This window comes from Excalfactoria chinensis, chromosome 11 (assembly GCF_039878825.1).
Source record: "Excalfactoria chinensis isolate bCotChi1 chromosome 11, bCotChi1.hap2, whole genome shotgun sequence".
NCBI lineage: Eukaryota > Metazoa > Chordata > Aves > Galliformes > Phasianidae > Excalfactoria > Excalfactoria chinensis.
Genome location: NC_092835.1, coordinates 9,018,279 through 9,036,284, shown reverse-complemented (window position 1 = coordinate 9,036,284; position 18,006 = coordinate 9,018,279). Strand labels below are relative to the sequence as shown.

General features: G+C 39.4%; 1 protein-coding gene across 8 annotated transcripts in view; it reads right to left on the bottom strand.

The window, feature by feature from the left end:
* Window positions 1-18,006, bottom strand: part of PEPD (peptidase D) — a 164,164-nt gene that overhangs the window by 90,885 nt on the left and 55,273 nt on the right. For all 8 annotated transcript variants that reach the window (XM_072346140.1, XM_072346135.1, XM_072346136.1 and 5 more), the window contains 3 exons: window positions 7,182-7,245; window positions 4,555-4,602; window positions 2,875-2,936 (listed from right to left, as the gene is read on the bottom strand). In XM_072346140.1, the coding sequence (XP_072202241.1) occupies window positions 2,875-2,936; window positions 4,555-4,602; window positions 7,182-7,245 (174 nt within the window). The remainder of the gene's footprint in view (window positions 1-2,874; window positions 2,937-4,554; window positions 4,603-7,181; window positions 7,246-18,006) is intronic.

Here is an 18,006-nt window from a genome sequence, read left to right as displayed (position 1 = left end):
TAGCTTGCAGGTCCCACGTGAGTGGCCACAAGACCACAAAGTTATGACTGCTGGACATCTAAAGCTAGTGACTCAGATGATATTTGTTTTAATTAGGAACAAGGCAGCTAAACAAGCCATGTTCTAAGTCACTGGTTAAACAGTGCACTCAAGGAGAAGAACACATCACCACTAACCACAGCACACCAATACAGATTAATTCATGCAGTTTCTGCAGGAATTTCTACATAAAATAATTCTACCTTATCTTTTAAGCAAGTTTAGATCCTGCTAAACAATAATCAACTTACTCTTAAAAACCATGGACTGCCCTAATGCTAAGAGGATCGTGCAGAGCAATCCAATTCTACGTTTCACTGCAATCTGCAAATTGACAATACCTGATGATGAGATACATGGTCTGAGGGAAGAAAACAAATGACATTTTGCTATTGTTGCAATTTAATATGCGTTAATGCTCCCATTTAATCAACACAGAACTAAGAAATACTACAGTGAGTGGCATGTTAAAATTGATTTCATACTCAGTTGTCCTTCAACATGCAAGATAATTTCATTAGTTTAAAAAAAGGCTAGAAATCCACAGCTCCTGTATAATGAGACCTTGCTGTCAGTTTACAGAATGTGTATATGGTGACAAAACTAAAACATTTATACATGTTAAAATTCTTTAATATGGATAGTCTTTTTTATAATGGTTCACCTCAACACACAAAAACAAAGTAGCCTTGGCCCAGCGTTCAGTTAGTCTTCATTATCTGAAGCAAGCAGCATGCCCGCTTCTTACTTAAAAAGATATGTGTGTGTGTATATATATGTGTGTGTGTATATATATATATGTACATATATTATTTTTTTCTTTTTCTTTTTAAGAACTCTAATGTAAGACATAGTTTGCTATCCAGAAGAGAGCTATATGCAAACAATGGAAACAACTGTTACATGATTTGCTATGACAGGTTCTATTACCTGCAAACAAACAAGACTGATCATCTCCAGCAGAACAAAAACAACTTGGGTGATGTTCTGAGTGAGCATGGAAATAACCCACAGCAGCCATTTTGCCTCAAATGACTATCTAGTATAGTGGAAAAATAATGAAATAGTTTGGATGATTACTTTCCAAAAAGTAAGGCATGGCAGCAACATTATTAGGGCAAGGTGGCTTCTGAGGGGAGCAGAACAGCCTCCAAACAGAGCAAGATTCAGCTTGTTCAGGAAATGATGCATTTATTTCTATTATTATCCATATAGGGGAAAAAAAAGGGGAAAAAAAGCATCTATGCTGGAGCACACTCAATCCAGGAGAAATACAACAAATGGGAGCAAGAGAAACACAAAAAGGCGGTAGCAAGCAGAAACATCTCAAGGAACTAACTAGAAAATGGAAAGGAGCACAGGAATGAAATAACTTAATGGCTGAACCTGAGTCTGGCCAAGCAAGGGAGAAGGCATGGTGCAGTCACTGCCAGACGCATGGCTTAGAAGAACATATTGTTTGGTCAAGCTCAACTTGGAAGAAACCAATATATTAGAAACATACAAGTTTCAATAAACTCGATATGAGAAAGGGGAAGAAATAAAATGCTGGAGTCTGTGTGCCCCCGGTGGCGCACGGTGTTAGAACCACCACTTGCAACACCAGAGGGCCCGGGTTCGAATCCCCCTTGTGGCACAAGGGGTAAAACTGCCGCTCTGCTACACTAGAGGGCTCGAATCCCGGGAGCTGGACTCGATGATCTCTAAGGTCCCTTCCAACTCGCACGATACTATGATACTATGAAGAGAAAGGGCACCAAATATTAATTCAAAATGGCTTGATTACGTTCTGAAATAGTTCAGATTTTACTGATTGGGCAGCAAAAAATACTTAAATGCTTGCCAGCAGGGTCCTGAATAATCTTCACAATCATAAGGTTTCCATTTAGGTTGTGAAGGGAAATACAAAGTAATTATGAGATCAGATTTCAGTCCACGTGACGCAGAGAAAACACCACTTGAGGAGAACACATGCTATCTGACTACACAAATGACTGCTCAGAATTGCAATACATTCTGCGATTATCAGAACAGAATTAACGTGCTGTGGACAGAGGTGGCTGGAGAAAAATACAGCAGGGTGACAGTGAGCCAAGGACTACAAGAAAGGCCTCCTACTCAACATCTCAGCACATGTGCTCCTTTTAGCAGGTCCTTCAATGAGAGGTTTGTTTCTTTTTTTTGCCATGTGCTTGGGATACAATGGAAAATGATTTCATCTTAGGACATTAAAACAAAAAAAATGTTTGTTTCCTTCAAAATCAAGGGCACCATCCTTGCTTCCCAGAGCAGCATGCAATGCATTTTTATTAACAGCCTTTTCAAAATACCTCAGGTAGAAGGACAGGAGCTCCACTAGTAACCAAGCTTCATAAAAATACAATATCAAGGGACACAAAAAGGATGTGCCAAGGCAGAAAGGTGATTTATTTTGCACTTGCTGTAACTTTTCTATACGTAGCAGAACTCCTAATTCTGATAATGATTCTTATGGAAGTCACTACAAAAAAAAGAGACTGCTTAATAAAAATCCCTTTTTCTGAAATTTGAAAATCAAGTATTCCATCTCTAAAGGTGGGAATAAACATCACGGAACGGGTCTGTGTTGTTGTAATTACTTAGGGCAAAAGCAAAGGAAGGAAAACATCAGCTCAGTTGCAAAAGAGATCTCTGATCTCTCTCCGCTCCATCCAGCTATATGCCAAATCATTAGAAGCATGTCAAAAGTTTGATCTGCCATTCAACATCCGGCCATTATGAAAAACATCATTTAATGTGAAACAGAAGATGAGTTCAACATAACCATAAAACAGCATACCAAAAAAATTCACTTACTGGCTAATTCCCTCAAATGAAGCTTCTTTGGAGATACTTCCACTATCAGTGTTAACACCACGCTGGAAGGGAAAAAAAATGACTGTGATTGTGAGCCACATACAAGTATTTAAAAGTCAGATTATGCAGGGAGCCTAACAGCAGTAAATCTAGGAAAATGCATACGGTTTCCTGAATCACCTTTACAAAAAAGGGAAAAAAAGGCAGCCTGTTTGTTAAAATGAAGACCAATATAAGAAATCATTCATTTCAAAGGAGATCAGCATATAACTTGGGCTAGGATATGCTGCTTAGGAAAATGGTAGGGTTGGCCCTCCAGTTCCCTTTAGTTTTGAAAGGAGCTGAGAGACCTATAGAATAACAAAGGGCGAGAGAATAACAACGAACCAAGGTTTCTTCTAAAGTAGTTTAATTTTAAAAGAAACAATTCCACAATGCCTTGGCAATGCTTACTATTTAAATAAGCATCCCGCTGTCCCCCTACAGTTTTCCATTCAAGCAAGTAGCACAAGCATGAGGATTTTGGCTGCCACACAGCAGATGAACACTTCTGACATGCATACGGGAAACCCTGTGGAGCAGTATTACAGTTCTGTATTTAGAATGAAACCACAGGAGGAGCGGACCAAGCCTCCCTTCAGCCAACACTAAGAGAAGCACTCTTTCCTTCTCTATAAGTTTTGTCATAGCAGTGGGAGGAATGTGAAAGCATCACAGCTCCGTTCTCTCAGCCAAAAATTTTGTTAAAATTCCCAATTGCAATGGACCACTCACAGAGAGACACTAATTAAAAACCTGACGTGCGGAAATGCACATAAAATATGCCCTTTTTCAGTCATTTCTCTGAAACAACATAAAAGAAAGCTACTGATCGTTTCATCTTTTTAATATTTATATTAACAATGAAAGAAAGACTGAAGATTATATTTAGGACCAAAATACAATGGATAAAGAAATGAGATCCCATGCTACGTGACTGTATAAGGAGGAGTATTTTGTAAGACTTGTCTGGCAACTATCATGGGAAAACAAGAAACCCAGGAGCTGCCACTGCATTTGCTGTAAGGGAAAGTTTAACATCAGCAAATCATTTCTTACATAGACTGGAGACAACAAATCAAATACTATTAACAGCGAGAGATAGGTCTACAAAAAAATCTGTCAGGAAAAGAAGTTGGGAAAGAGGTGCAGGGAAGAAGCAGCTTACAGGCTGTACCTCCGCTTGTTGATCATACTTCCAAGAGCAAGCACCAGTTGGCAGGCATTCAATCACATCCTCCTTGCAGAACTTGTTTTCACTTACCCATCCCATGGAGAATCCTCTGAACGTTTAAAGAATTCTCACAGAAAAGCCCAACGTGGCCAGAGCAGTATTAGAAAACCACAGAGTTCAGAGTCATTCTATAAAGGCTGGATAGCAAGGCCCACAATGGGCAAGCTTGTCAAATTTTACCAGAACACAAACAAAGCTTTCCAGAGTATAGGCTGGAAATCCACAAGTCAAAAAACATAATGTCATGGTGGAGCTAGAAGAATAGTTTAAAATGGACACATGGCCTCAAATTTCACAGGATGAGGAGGAAAAGATATAGAGGGAATGACAGAGTAAAGGAATCCTTAACAGTGTGATCTACTTGTTGAAGGTAATTGGTAGTTACTCTTCAGAACACTATTACTCACCAAAGTAAGCAGCACGGAAGGTTTCTTTGAAGCCAAGACATTGGATATCTAAAAACAAGTTTGGGATTGGTGTCATTTCTTATTTTTCCCCCTCATAATCACACCATATTTCATCAATATAGACTAAATGATTAGAAAACATAAAACTGCTCTGCTGCTTTTCATACATTGTACCAATATACAACACCTGCAGTAAGAGCCAGTAAAATATTTAGACAGAAGACACACTATTTATGCTCCTGGTGCCCTTCAAATAGTAACTATCTCAAGGTTAAGACATTATTTGGAGACAGAGGAAATATTAGCAGAAAACCTGACACAGAAATAGGGACTAACAGGATACTCCATATCCTCAATGCACTACTGTATATAAAGCACATGCATTAATACAATCATGTCAAAATGCACTAAAATCAGTATTATTCTTACTGAGTTGTCTTCTAGTGACACACATTTCTAATAGGTTCACTCAGCATTTTGCAAGCATTTATTAATTTAGACTAAAATGTCTTTCCCTTACACAGGATTAGATTAATGGCTTTAATTTCTCAACTCTGCTCCATTTCATGCCACCAACACATGAATTGAAACAAAAACATCAAATCATTACCCTCTCAAGAAAATTATCCCAATCAGAAAATAACTCAATTGCATTCAATTAGTACTCTTTCTCCTTCAGTATTCCCTACGACACTGTTAGCAACACAAAAACTGGTCTCTTCAAAGTAAATATTAAAGTTTTCGGTTTGTTTCCAAGACAAGTCAACTTGTTAACAGTCTTATCTTCCTAAATGTCAGAGAAGTAATGAGGAATGTGCAGTATTCACGAGGTAACTAACTTGGCCGTGCACAAAGAGATGAGATCTGAAATACGGTACAGCAGTGCTGTTAAACAGATGTGCAGAGAGCTCCAGTGTTTGCTGTTCTGCTATTTTTGAAATCAATTATGCTCAGTATAAATTCAAATTATTTGATCTTAATGATTTTTGTTCTTAGAATATCAGTATCTTTAAACATTTTGTATTTTGGTTGCAACTATGTTTAGACAGAAATAAAAATGGAAAAATACAGCTAGAAGATTTAAAAAAGGAAAAAAACAAACAAACAAAAAAACCTGTTTCCCACCCTAATCCTGTGAGAATAAAATCTTTGGGGTTGTAAAGAACTGGGCTTCCAAAGCTGCTGCAGAAAGGTGGGCACTGAATTACACATCTCTTGAGGCAACGAACAGATGACAGAATTCCATACAGCACAGTTCTACCAACTTTAGAACGGCTTAACAGCACACTAATCATAGCAATAAAATAAAGCATATTGCAGTGAGATATAAAAATAACATTTCCATATTTTATTTCTTTTCAAAATGAAATGTGAGGATTACATACTTACACAGATGGGTTATTTGTTGACATAAAAATCATCCTCTGAAAATGCCCCTAGTGTTCTGATGGCGGAAAATCATTTCCTTCGCAAATCAGGCAAGACGGAACCTTAGGTAGCTAAACGGTTAAACTGCAGGCTTCAGCTGCTTCTAACTTCAAACCATGTAGCCCAGGTGAAAAACGGCCTATAAGCTACTAACTTACCTGTCCACCTAATGAGTTCTTCTTCTCATCAATGAGCTGTCTAAGCATTTGTTGATGGAAAACATCTAAAGTGACCCAAAATAAATGTTGCAGATGCAGGATTGTTTGCTTTCAAGTAAAACATGCATTTTCCATGTGCCATTTGCACTGTATGGCAGGAATGTCTACACTACATGCAACTCCAACTCTCAACACAAAGAAACTTCTGCACAACTCCCTCCACCTCAACTTCAAACTTCACTTCATAACCAGATTCATTGTGAAAATGAAATGAAGCATCCCCACAGCTGATTAGGGCAGAATTTTGTGCCTTGTGAATTACAGTTAAGTGTTCTGAAGGGACAGAAATATCAGATTCTTTTTTTTCAAGCTGCACTCCATGAAAATTAATCACAGAGCTTGGCAGGAATACTGTCCTCATCCTGCTGAGCCTTCCTACCAAAAAAACAAACAAACAAAAAGCCAAGAAAAAAAACACAAAAGATGCCTGGCCAGGTATGTAGCTATATAAACAGCTGCTAAAAAATGAAATAAGAAATCTGATTAAGAAAGTCTCACTTGCATTTGAAATTAAGAATATAGCCATTTATTCAAATATTAGAATGATTCAACACAAATTAAGAGCAAAGCTGGCAGCCATTCCTCATAGCTCTTCAGAGGCTCTCAGCCAGACTTAGGACACACAATCTTACTGACAGCAATCTTCTTCAAATCTTCAAGGCATTGAAAAAAGCGTACTTAGCAAATGTTTCTGTTGGATACGGATACAGACTGACAGTTTGCATAAAGCCCACAACATGTTTGTGAGACAGACTTGTGATTAAAACCATGCAGTTCAGCCCAAACTGGCAGCCCCTTCTCCCCTTTTTAGTTTAAAAATGTGTTAATGCTTTGTAAGAACGAAGGACACTTCCCAGCAATTTAAAACAAAAAGTACAAAAAAAAAAACAACCCCACACCCTCACTAAGTCAGGAGATACCCAGTAAACAGGGGAGCAAAATCAATGTGATGTATTAATTCTATATTCACAGACAGCTCACCTCATTCACATAGTGGACTTCATCCACAGCATACTTTTTCTTGAAGTGTTCAGGGGGGTGAATCCTTTGGGAAACAAAAGAAAGAAACATTTGGATTTAATTTTACTGTTACATTTAACTTTAAAAAAAAAAAAAAAAGCTCTCTACTATCATAACAGTAGAAGCAGATTTAAGGATTATTCAGTATTCTTATCCTTGACTCGATTTCTCAAAAAAGTAGATTGCAGATAAATTTGCCACAGCTATAAAATCACTGTGCTTTAGCCCTGTCCATGCTTGATACTCATATTCCAGCCATCTCCTCCTTAAGTAAATGTTGTGGTCTTTTCCCCCCCACACACACACACATCCACCTATTCACTCCGTGTAAGACAGCTTTGTTAGAAGAGCTTTACAGTGACATTTGTTTACAATCTTCCAACCCACCAGATGGTGAAAGGATGCTGAAATAGCAACAGGCCAGCCTGCCTTGTGTTATATTTGAAGAATGAACAAAATATTCACCTTCTGCTTTGGTGCCTGACAACTGCAGGAGCCTCATCCCTGCTGCAAGCCCACCAACAAGAGCATGAGGCAGCCAGAGGGCCACCAGGAAGTGCTTTGCAGCCTTTCCACCCCAGGACACCAGAGCTGCAGGCATGTGTGACTTTAGCATCCCAGAAACATCATGAACAGATTTAGCACTTCCTATTTTTGTTCTCTTTTACAGTTCCAACCCATTCATCTGGTATCAGAAGGATCCCAACTGTAAAACCACCTAATTTACAGCCAATTTACAGTACTATGTGTTCTATAAAGAAAGACTTCTGAAGTGCTATTTGCAATTACCTGTGAAGTTTGAATCTGAGAACTGTTTCTTGTCAGTTGGGTATTAGTTAAAAGTATGCCCACAGACGTGTTAGATTTTATTCACTTCATTTAATGCTGTTTATGTAAGAATAAGTCTCACTACCACAATGCCAATAATAAAACTTCTGTCTTCTTCACCAAATGTTTTAAAACTCCTTTTCTTAGTTTGTTGCCTCCTCTAATTACATGCTCTATAGTCAACTACTACTAGTTTATTTCTTTGCTTATGTTCGATACTAAAATACTATTGACCCCATTCCACCAGCTGTAATCCCTCCAGTGTCTCTTCTGAGCACTATCATCATTTCAAGGAACACAAATAGCTCATCATCCTTTCAAGGCTGAGAATCTTTTCTGTATTCTGAGACAAAGAAAACAGCAGCTTCCCACACTGCTCTAAACTTCTGTATATCCGACCAGGTCACCCTTCAGGTACAGATGACTTCACTGCACCTAACGATACACAACCAAGTTTCCCAGATACTTACCTCCTTGCTGGTCTTCCTGCTGCCTCAAAGCAGGAGCCAGCAAACTTTTAGTACAACCCACTGTGATTTCTCAGCTCCTCTCTGAAGCACTCAAGGCTCTGCCTCACTTCTCTCTTCACCCATTTAGCACCTCTGACTAGATGGTAAAACAAATTCACATACACTTCCCACAGACCACCATCCTCCGCTCATCCCATGGGAGCCGCAATGCTTCAGCAGTGAAGGCACATCTCCCTATGGGTTACTGGGAAGATTTCTGCTAAGAGCCACCTTTTGCGGAGCTAGACAAGCAGAATGAAGAAATGCACATGGAAGTCTGTGTTTAAGTAGAAAAACATTCTGCACCGTCACACAGAAAAGCAGGAAAGAAGGCAAAACAAGCTTGGGGAGAAAGAGGAGCAACAACAATCCTCACTGAGCACTTCCTGCATTCTATTTCATTCCACATGCTGCTTTCTGTCCCAACACTGTGACACCTTACTATCTCTTCCACGCAGTTTAGTTTCTAAAGTCTCCTCCACTCCTTCCTTCCTATACAGAGCTTGAGTTGCACATGGGCATGCTCTGTTCAAAGGCAATTCCTACCAGTATAACTGTAATGACAACCATGCTGGTTCCCAGCTGGGTGGGCATCTCGGAGAAGTCCTTATGCACCACCCATCACATCACAGTAAAAATGAACCAGCGCAGCTTCTTAGCAAGGCTCAGTATTCATTTTTCACACAATTTAAATGTATAATAGGTTTAAGTTTATCATTGACCACCACTGTTACAGGGGATTACACCTCCCACAGAATGGTTACTGACCTCATGAAAAATCGGAGGTTATATTCAATTTTGATAATTTCAAGTACATTTGATGCTTTACGCAGATTACAAGTGCCTGCTTCTTCAAATGACTTTTAGGCAGGTAGAATGAGTTAATTTGTTACAATTCTTCCATTTGGTTTTGTTCTGTAACACTGCTATGGGCTGCCACTCTCAACATTCTGATTAATCACTGCAGAGAATGCAAGTAAAAACTCTACAGCAAGTCATAAATTAATTAGAATGAATTACCCAAGTGGAAGATGCGATCCCAAGTATCGCTGCATTATGTATTTCATTGCCTATCCAAAAAAAATTAACCTCTGTAACTTGATGTGAACTGAAGCAATAGCCTCGTCTTTGCAGAATGCTGGGGGAAAAATGTGTAAAAAGCATTAATATCTACAGCACTTTTTAAACTCCAGCCAGCAAATACTCATGTTTGTTACAAATCTCAATAGCTGGCCTCCAGAACAGCACAAGTCACCATTTCACGTCATCATGGAAATAAGCAGCTCCTAACTTCTCAAAGCACACCGTGCCCACACATCTGCCACACAAGGAGCCACCCAAAGATTCGGCTTCTCACAGCCTGGGACAGTCAGAAAGCAGGAATCACTTCAGTGTAGACTTCAAGTTTATTCCAAACTTTGCCATTTGGTTCAGCTGCATTCAGAGCAGCACAGAACATGGTTCAGGTTAGATATCAGGAGGAAGTTGTTCACCCAGAGGGTGGTGATGCACTGAACAGGTTGCCCGAGGAGGCTGTGGATGCCCCATCCCTGGAGGCTTTCAAGGCCAGGCTGGATGTGGCTCTGCACAGCCTGGTCTTGTGTCTGGTGACCCTGCACATAGCAGGGGGGTTGAAACAAGATGATCCTTATGGCCCTTTTCAACCCAGGCCATTCTATGATTCTGTGATTTAAACACCAACGTGCTCAAACAGTCACCAGCAAATCACATCAGTGCAGGCTGAGCTGCCAGCGTGACAGACCGCAGTGTTATGACTGGCTCCCTTTCAACACAATCCTTTGCAAAGAAACACTGACTCCTCTGTTTATCCATCAGTAAGACAAACAGGTCTGACAGCTTATCTATAAATAAAAACAGAATATATAATTTTAACCTTTTATACCTTTGGACAAAACCCAAACCTCAAGTTTTTAGTAATGTTTTCTTAACCACGCTGTCCTTCCAGCCAATAAAAACTTGGTCACGTTGTCTAAAACTGTTTTACGGCTGTTGTTCATTACAGCACAATAATTCGTAACAGCAAATGTTAAGGCTCTACACATTTGACATTACTGCTAGGATTCCAATGACTGTGGAGCACGAGCCTACTAACATCAACACAATATAATAGTTCTAGTTTTCAGAACTGCCTGCAGAAGAGAAGTAAGAATGAGATGGATCTACATCACAAATGCCAAACAAAAAACTGAGTAGAATTTATAATGGCTAATAACTGTTCCTGAAAGAAAGGCACATAAAGCAACCACTAACTGATTTGTGACTTAATACATTCACGTATCTTTTTCACACCTAAAATATTCTTCCAGATGACATTCAATAGACAACAACTTTTTCTTACCAATTGCTTTCTAGTCAGATTCTTTGCATGCTTCTAGGACAGATTTTCAGTGCTTTTCTACAGCAGATTGTCTCCAAAAGGAAATTCAGATTATTCTGAAGTGACTCAATTTAACTTCTCATCATTTCAGTTGGAATTCTAAATCAAGTCTGTATCTCTTTGCAGAGTAGGATAAGAGATTAAGAACGTTTTTTTCCATGATGAATAATACGCTCATTGCAAAAAGGTGAGAAATTCTAGCAGGGGACAACTTCAAAATGTTTTCTATGGAGACATTTATTTTTACAAAGAACTGAAAATCTGAAGTTGGAACGCAAAGGAATTTTTACTTGTAACCATCCAAGTTTGTTTTTCTAAAACTACTAGGCTTGTTCTATCACATTTAGTGCATAACACTTATTCTAGTCTCCAAGTATTGTGCTTTTGGGGCTTTTTTTCCCCCCCTTTGTATTAAGGCTGTAAGCAAATGTATGTTGTATAAACCAACATGGAATCTGGCTACATCTGAATTCCTACATGGGTACAGCAACCAGGACAGGCTGACACAAATACTGGATTCTTTCAATTCTACACAGTCCACTGAATTTAAAGGTCTACACCAGGTTCACAATACTGTCCTAATGCCATGGCTATTTTCATATACCTTACATTTCCTATGAGACCACAAGCAACTCACAGACTTTAAAAGCCAGGAGAGATCAGAATAAGTACACTTTTGATTTCAGTTTGATTTCTAGAAGCTTTGATTTTCAGACATCTGGCATTGTTACATATCCTGCTGTTAGACTGTGCCAGTGTGATCTCTGTTCCCAACTCCATTCTTACAACAGGATGGAGAGCCCTTTTAAAACACCCGGATAAAAACATTACCTTTAGGACCAATTCAACTTCCTCCAGGCTTTACTAGTGGAAGAGGAAATAGTTCATCACCACAGCTTTGTGATTCTTCATTTGTTTTTCATTTTCCTCAGAGCCAGAACTGAACATTTGCATAAGTAACACTGCAGAAATAGCAGCTGCACCATTTCTATCCACTAGCAGTTGTCTGAATGACAACTGCCAGTTTTGCTTTCTCTTCCATTTTGTATTAATCCCTTGCCCAACACGTTGTCACCTCACACACTCAGGATCATTCAGAGCTCCCTATTTGTTCTCTTTTTCAGCTTGTCTAAGCCAGTAGATACGTAAGAACCATCAGCGCACTGCAAAAGTGTTAAAAGCTATATTCTTATTTTACATGCTTACATTACAAAAATTGCTTCTACCTTTCTATCTGCTTTACATCTACATAAGTTATAACATACATTTGATATAAAGATTTGAATGGTGTTTCAGAATTCCTTACTTTTCACAACTGGCATTTTCTTTGTTCTGAAGCTATTCTGAAAGAACAGCATCTTACTGCACCATCACATCACAAATGAAAGCAACAGATGTACACTAAAGTTGGCTCCACTGCAAGAGGAAGATTCTGCTGACCATAATCATTGCAAGGATCTCTTAGCATCTCAGAGGGGAAGTCAGTACACAATGACACAAAGTAACACAAGCCAGACTAAGACAGTTTCTCAGTTCTTACTAGAAACAAAGTAAAAGAAAGTGAAAGTTTCCAGAAGACTCCATAAAAAGGTTAATATAAATAGAAATGCATCGGCAAACCAAGTAAAGGTGAAGGAGGAAAAGGAATACAAAAGCAATGTTTTCATGCTGTCAGAATTTCAACAGATTCCCTCCTCATTATAATATCATCACATTAACAGATGGCAAAACATTAACCAAACAAGGGGGTGTCAAGAACTGCTAGAAAGAACAACACAGGAGGCTCTGCAAGATACAAGCAGATGTCCCTGACTTGGTCCAAGAAAATGCAATCACCTCTACATGCCAATGGAATTCCTCTGTTGCAAATGAGAAGATTAAAAGACGTGAAGCAAGGGATGAATCAGAACAGTAGTGATGGGCTGGTATTGCAGGCAGCCTTCAGCATGTGCTCTGACAACCCGAACGTTAGTCTCTTCCCACGTTTACCTAGATTTCAGTTTTATGCTTTGAAATACAGAAGTATCTGCATACATGCAACCTTCTTGTCCTCGCTCCCTTTGATATCATACAGAGCAAGATGGATTTTGAAAAAAGCGGAATTTAAAAGGAATTAACAAAGCGTTCTGATACCTCCCAGCCACAGTGCCAAGGCCAAGGATTCTGACGCTCAGAGCTCCAGCATACTGCACAGGAAAAGGGGTACACAGCAAATAAAACACAACCTTCCTTTTTTTCACTCACAATTAGCTCTTATGATACATTAATATTCATCACACTTCCCCCTTTCTTATTTTACAAAACAGTTGGTTTGTTTGGTTGTTTTTTTCACTCTCTGTACCTTCTTCCTGACAAAGTTCAACACAGATGATGTTCTTCCAGAGTTCTGCCTCAAAGACAGTGGGTTTGTACACAGACACACTGAAGCTGGTAGCACATACAAACCATACAGACCATTAACAGCAACAGCTGAGAACACAATTTAAGAAGTGCAAGAATAGAGGCAGCACTGTAGATATTTTAACTGAGGTTGGTTTTGCTTTTCTTTTGTTTCTTCCTCAAATCCTGGCCTAGAAGAAGCCAAGAGCTCCGCACTCAAACAGAGCTGCTGCACAGCAGAAGATGTGGTGGAGGTGCAGAGCCTTGTTGGAGCACAGCTGCACATTCCCCAAGGGCATTTCTTTTCCTGCAGCTTACCTCGCTGCCAGCAGTGTCCAAATCCTTGGGAGAAAAGCATGTGGTATGCCTGATCAAAAGAGAACTTCCATTCTCTGATATCTCAAAATGTTATCACAACTTTATGCCACTGAACCCGATACTCCTGCTGGTGCATTAATGAAATATAAAATAGGAGATGCATGCTGAGGGTTACCGACATTTTCCCTCTTACCACTGGCATGAGAAGTGCATAGACAAGACTTAACTCACTCATGTCAAGGTTTAAAGCCACATCTAAAAATCTCCAACACAGTGTTTTTAAGCAGATTTACTTAGGGCTTGTTCTATTTCTCACTATACCTACATGAAAAAGAAGACAAAGAAGCAATTTAACAAATAATAAAGCGCTATTTTGTGCATCCAGTCAAAGGTGCACCCTGATCGAGACTGCATATCAATGGACTGATTTAAATTACTATTACTTTTTTAAAGGACTCTCAGCAAAATATACAAATAAACTCCGACATTTACAAAGCAAAGCTTGGTAGAAATAATTGCTGAAGTAAAAGTGCTAAAAACAGGGCACATTTATCCAGGACTAACAAGGCTTGTAGAGAACTGAACACTGAGACAATGGCTGCACTGATAATTTGAGAAGTCAGTGCACTGGAGCAGCACTATTTAGAGAAAAACAATCATCAGTGAAGTGGCAAGAACAATCCAGACACTAATTACTCTGTAGAAGTAATTTTTTATTACGGTATTTCTCTGTGGATAAATGAACAGGAGGTGAGAAATGGAAATCACTGCGCTATGGAGAGAAATAGAATCATGGAAAAAAGCAGCATGGGGAATAACACAAGTCAGGCTTGTCAGTCAAAAGCAGGCAGCTTTATTGCACAGAGTTCTGTGAGGACTGAAAGGTAAAGCAACAGATGTACTACTTGAATTACAGCAAGGTATTTGATAAAAATCTCTCAGAAGGCTCTTACACTCCAAAATCAACTCAGATTGGCTTTGGCAGGAACATGACAATCTGACCTGAGACCCAAAGACTATTTATATTAAAAACTTGAAACGTCTAAACCCAAATAAACAGATAAATAAAAAGATGAGCTGGAAAACCCTCCAACTACAGCACTGAAAAGTATCGTATCAGTTCAGACTGAAGTTCTCAATAAATAGCAACAGCCTAAAAGTTGTTATTAGTGGGATACCACAAAGGCTGAAGTTGGTTGCGATGGGATTCGGAAGCAGGACTGAATGTGTTCATGAGATCCACAGATGGCATTTGCAGGTGGCAACAAACCCTGCAGATAAATTGCAATTGCTAGTTGGTACAAAGAGGGAATAAGATGACCTAGAGGGATTTGTTTTTTTAAACTGCAAAATAAAAATTCAGTGGATAATGAAAGGGATAAATGGTGGGGAATGATCGAAATTGATAGACACAGAAAATGAAAACATCAAATATAGTTTAATTTAGAGAAAAAATGCCAAGAAAAGAAATACCAGGGGACAACATGCCAAGTCTGTTCAGAGAATAAAACCAAAGACCCTTCTGAGAGTCCACTAGCTGAGCACACCGTTCCACAGCACGTTACTGAGAAGGGGGTCAGCGTGTACAGCAGCATTCAAACATCCAGAAAATGTCCCTCGTTCCTGCAAAATCTGCACCAAAAATTAGAGGGTTAGTTCATCCCCTACAGCTCCCATAAACAGCCCTCTGCCTTTCCAGAGTTGCCTCAAATATAAGCTTGCATAGATCCAGCTTCTTGTAGTGAGAATTAGGGCTAATTAAAGCACTAGCCCCAGCCACTGTGATACAGCTGGATAACCATGGCATGCTGCACAATTTAATACTCACAATTATTCAAAATACAAACACCACAACATTTCAGCCATCCTCATACAGAAAGAGATGGAGAAAGCTTCTTCACACCTGAGCTTCAACTTCCCATGACAACACAGAGTCCGCAGGAAATAAAAGCCTGTATCACCCAGACAAACTGAAAAACATTTTTACAAAAGCACTTGGGAAAAGTTAAATCCATACTTAAGCACTTTGGCCAATAAGCAGCACGACTGACAGCTTTGCTGAACTCAGTCGAGTCTAATCACCAAAAGCAAAGGTTGATTTGGATTATTATTTACTAACTAAATGATGACAAAGTTTGAGAAACATCTTCATGGAGTTACTGGGGAAATATTAACTTTGGTAAAGCTTTTCATTGTGCTTCATTGCAACCCCAAAGCATGATGCCAAGGTTCAATTTCTCATATACAGGCAGATTCCAATCAACCTTAGGAAAAATATGCTTACAACCAATGCAACGTTAGGTTAATGTTGTCATACTTATCAATCAGCCAGCAGGGCTTCAAAGAAAACATGGGAAACTACATATAAACATGGCTCTGTTCCACATAGTACATATTTCTAATGTTTGAGCATGAAGGTGTTAAATATTTTTGTTTTCTGTTAAAAATACTCTTTACATGGCAGGGCAATTAAGTTATTTTGGCATCCACTCCACATAAAGCAGCTGCTGTACAGTATGTTTTACTTTATAAAATATCTTTAATCAGCACACTGACTAGTTCTGTCATTTATAATTAAGGAGGTAAATGGCAGGTGCAGCATTAATTAGTGAAACTGAAGTCTCCGTGCAAGACATGCAGTGATACCAGCTTAACGCTTCCGAGGAATCCAAACAACTGCTAACAGCTTTGTAGCACAGACCTGGCTAGGTAGGACTGTGCAGAGAAAGAGGGGCATCTACAACACAACTATGATTCCGAAGCCTTTACGGTCTCATTTAACTGCTTAAATTTCTTCAAGTCTTTCTCTAAAATTCAGAAAATATTTCAGAACAGCAAAACCTTACCCCCAGAGCCATCCTGCCAGAGCCTCTCTTTCTGCCCTGAAAACAGCAGGTGGGACTGTGGGCAGAAGTAAAAATCAATGTGTGTGCAAAATGCTTCTCTTAGTTGTTAGCTGGAAAATCTCTGCAAGTAGAGCTGGGCTTGTCTGCCACTAGGAGAACTGCCCATGCATTTAAGAACAGGTTGGCTGTTGTTATTTCTTCCACACATGAATGTAAACCATCAGTCAAACAAATATCCTCACAATGATTCTGCAATTGCAACTTTAAGAGACATTGATTTGCTTGGGTTTGAGTTTTTTTGGGTTGTTTTTTTTTTTCTTTTTTCTCTGAGAATTTCTTCTGCCAATCCTTTGAGTTAAATCTCTCCTTCCTTTTAAAACTGCACAGGTAATTTTAGGGTGAAGGTCTTCTAAAAGGTACCTGTACAGCTATTTACAGCTCTGTCTGAGCTCTACAGAATTCCTACAGCGTTAGTGCTGGTTATCCTCAGCAATGCACCAAGAGTGCAGGCAGAGTGCAGCCCAGAGGTGCCATTGCCAACGCCAACGCTGTGCTGGTGAGAGTTCTCAGACACACCATATCAGCACACAAAGCTGTCCTTCACTGGTAAAAACTAAAGCAACTGGTGAGGCTACATAATTCCACTGTTCATGGTTTCACTGGTAAACTACAATTCGTCTCACATCCAACCAAATGTTCCCACTGGCACTCTGCTGCTTTTGGCCAAACTAACACTGCAATTTGAAAGAAGCTCCACTTTTTCATTATTCAGTGGCAAAAAGATTCACCTTTCTGACTGTCACAGTACCTCAGTGATGTCTTTGAACACAACCCAAAGGTATGTCCTTCAGAAGTGAAAACATAAGGGTACACCACACGATATATTCAATAATACAGCACCAGTAACACAGCACCTTGTGTGCTCATGTGAAGAAAATCCATGTATTTCTGCCTAAACTCAAGTAGCAGATTTCCGCAACTGTCTAAAACGGAATGCAATGCAAGCATCAGACAAACCAACCCTACCCTGTGTTAGAAGAAAGCTGCAGGCCCCACTAAAATAGCAGCCTTACCAATATCACACACATCATTGCACAGGACCATGCTTCATTGATGTATAGCGAATGTTTCTTCAACTGGTACACAGCACCTTCCGCATGTACAGAGAAAGCACTTCCAAGGCAAGCAGCAGAGATAAACAGAGGATGGAAGGCAAACATTGTTTCTCCAGTGCTACTTTTGACTTAGAACTGATTCTTCTGGGAAGGAACACAACCCCAAGCTGTGTGCAGCACTCCCTGCCAACTAACTTCTGAAGCAGAACTGCTTCTGCCTCACAGATGAGTTATTCATACATCCTCCTTCTGACAAGCAGAAAAAGCACATGGCCACAGCTGACCAAAGGAAAATGAAATCCAAACAGGGATGCAGGGAAGGCAAAGAGAAGAAATTAAAACGCAAAGATGGTGGGGAAAGACAATTACATTCCATAAGAAATGATACAGTAA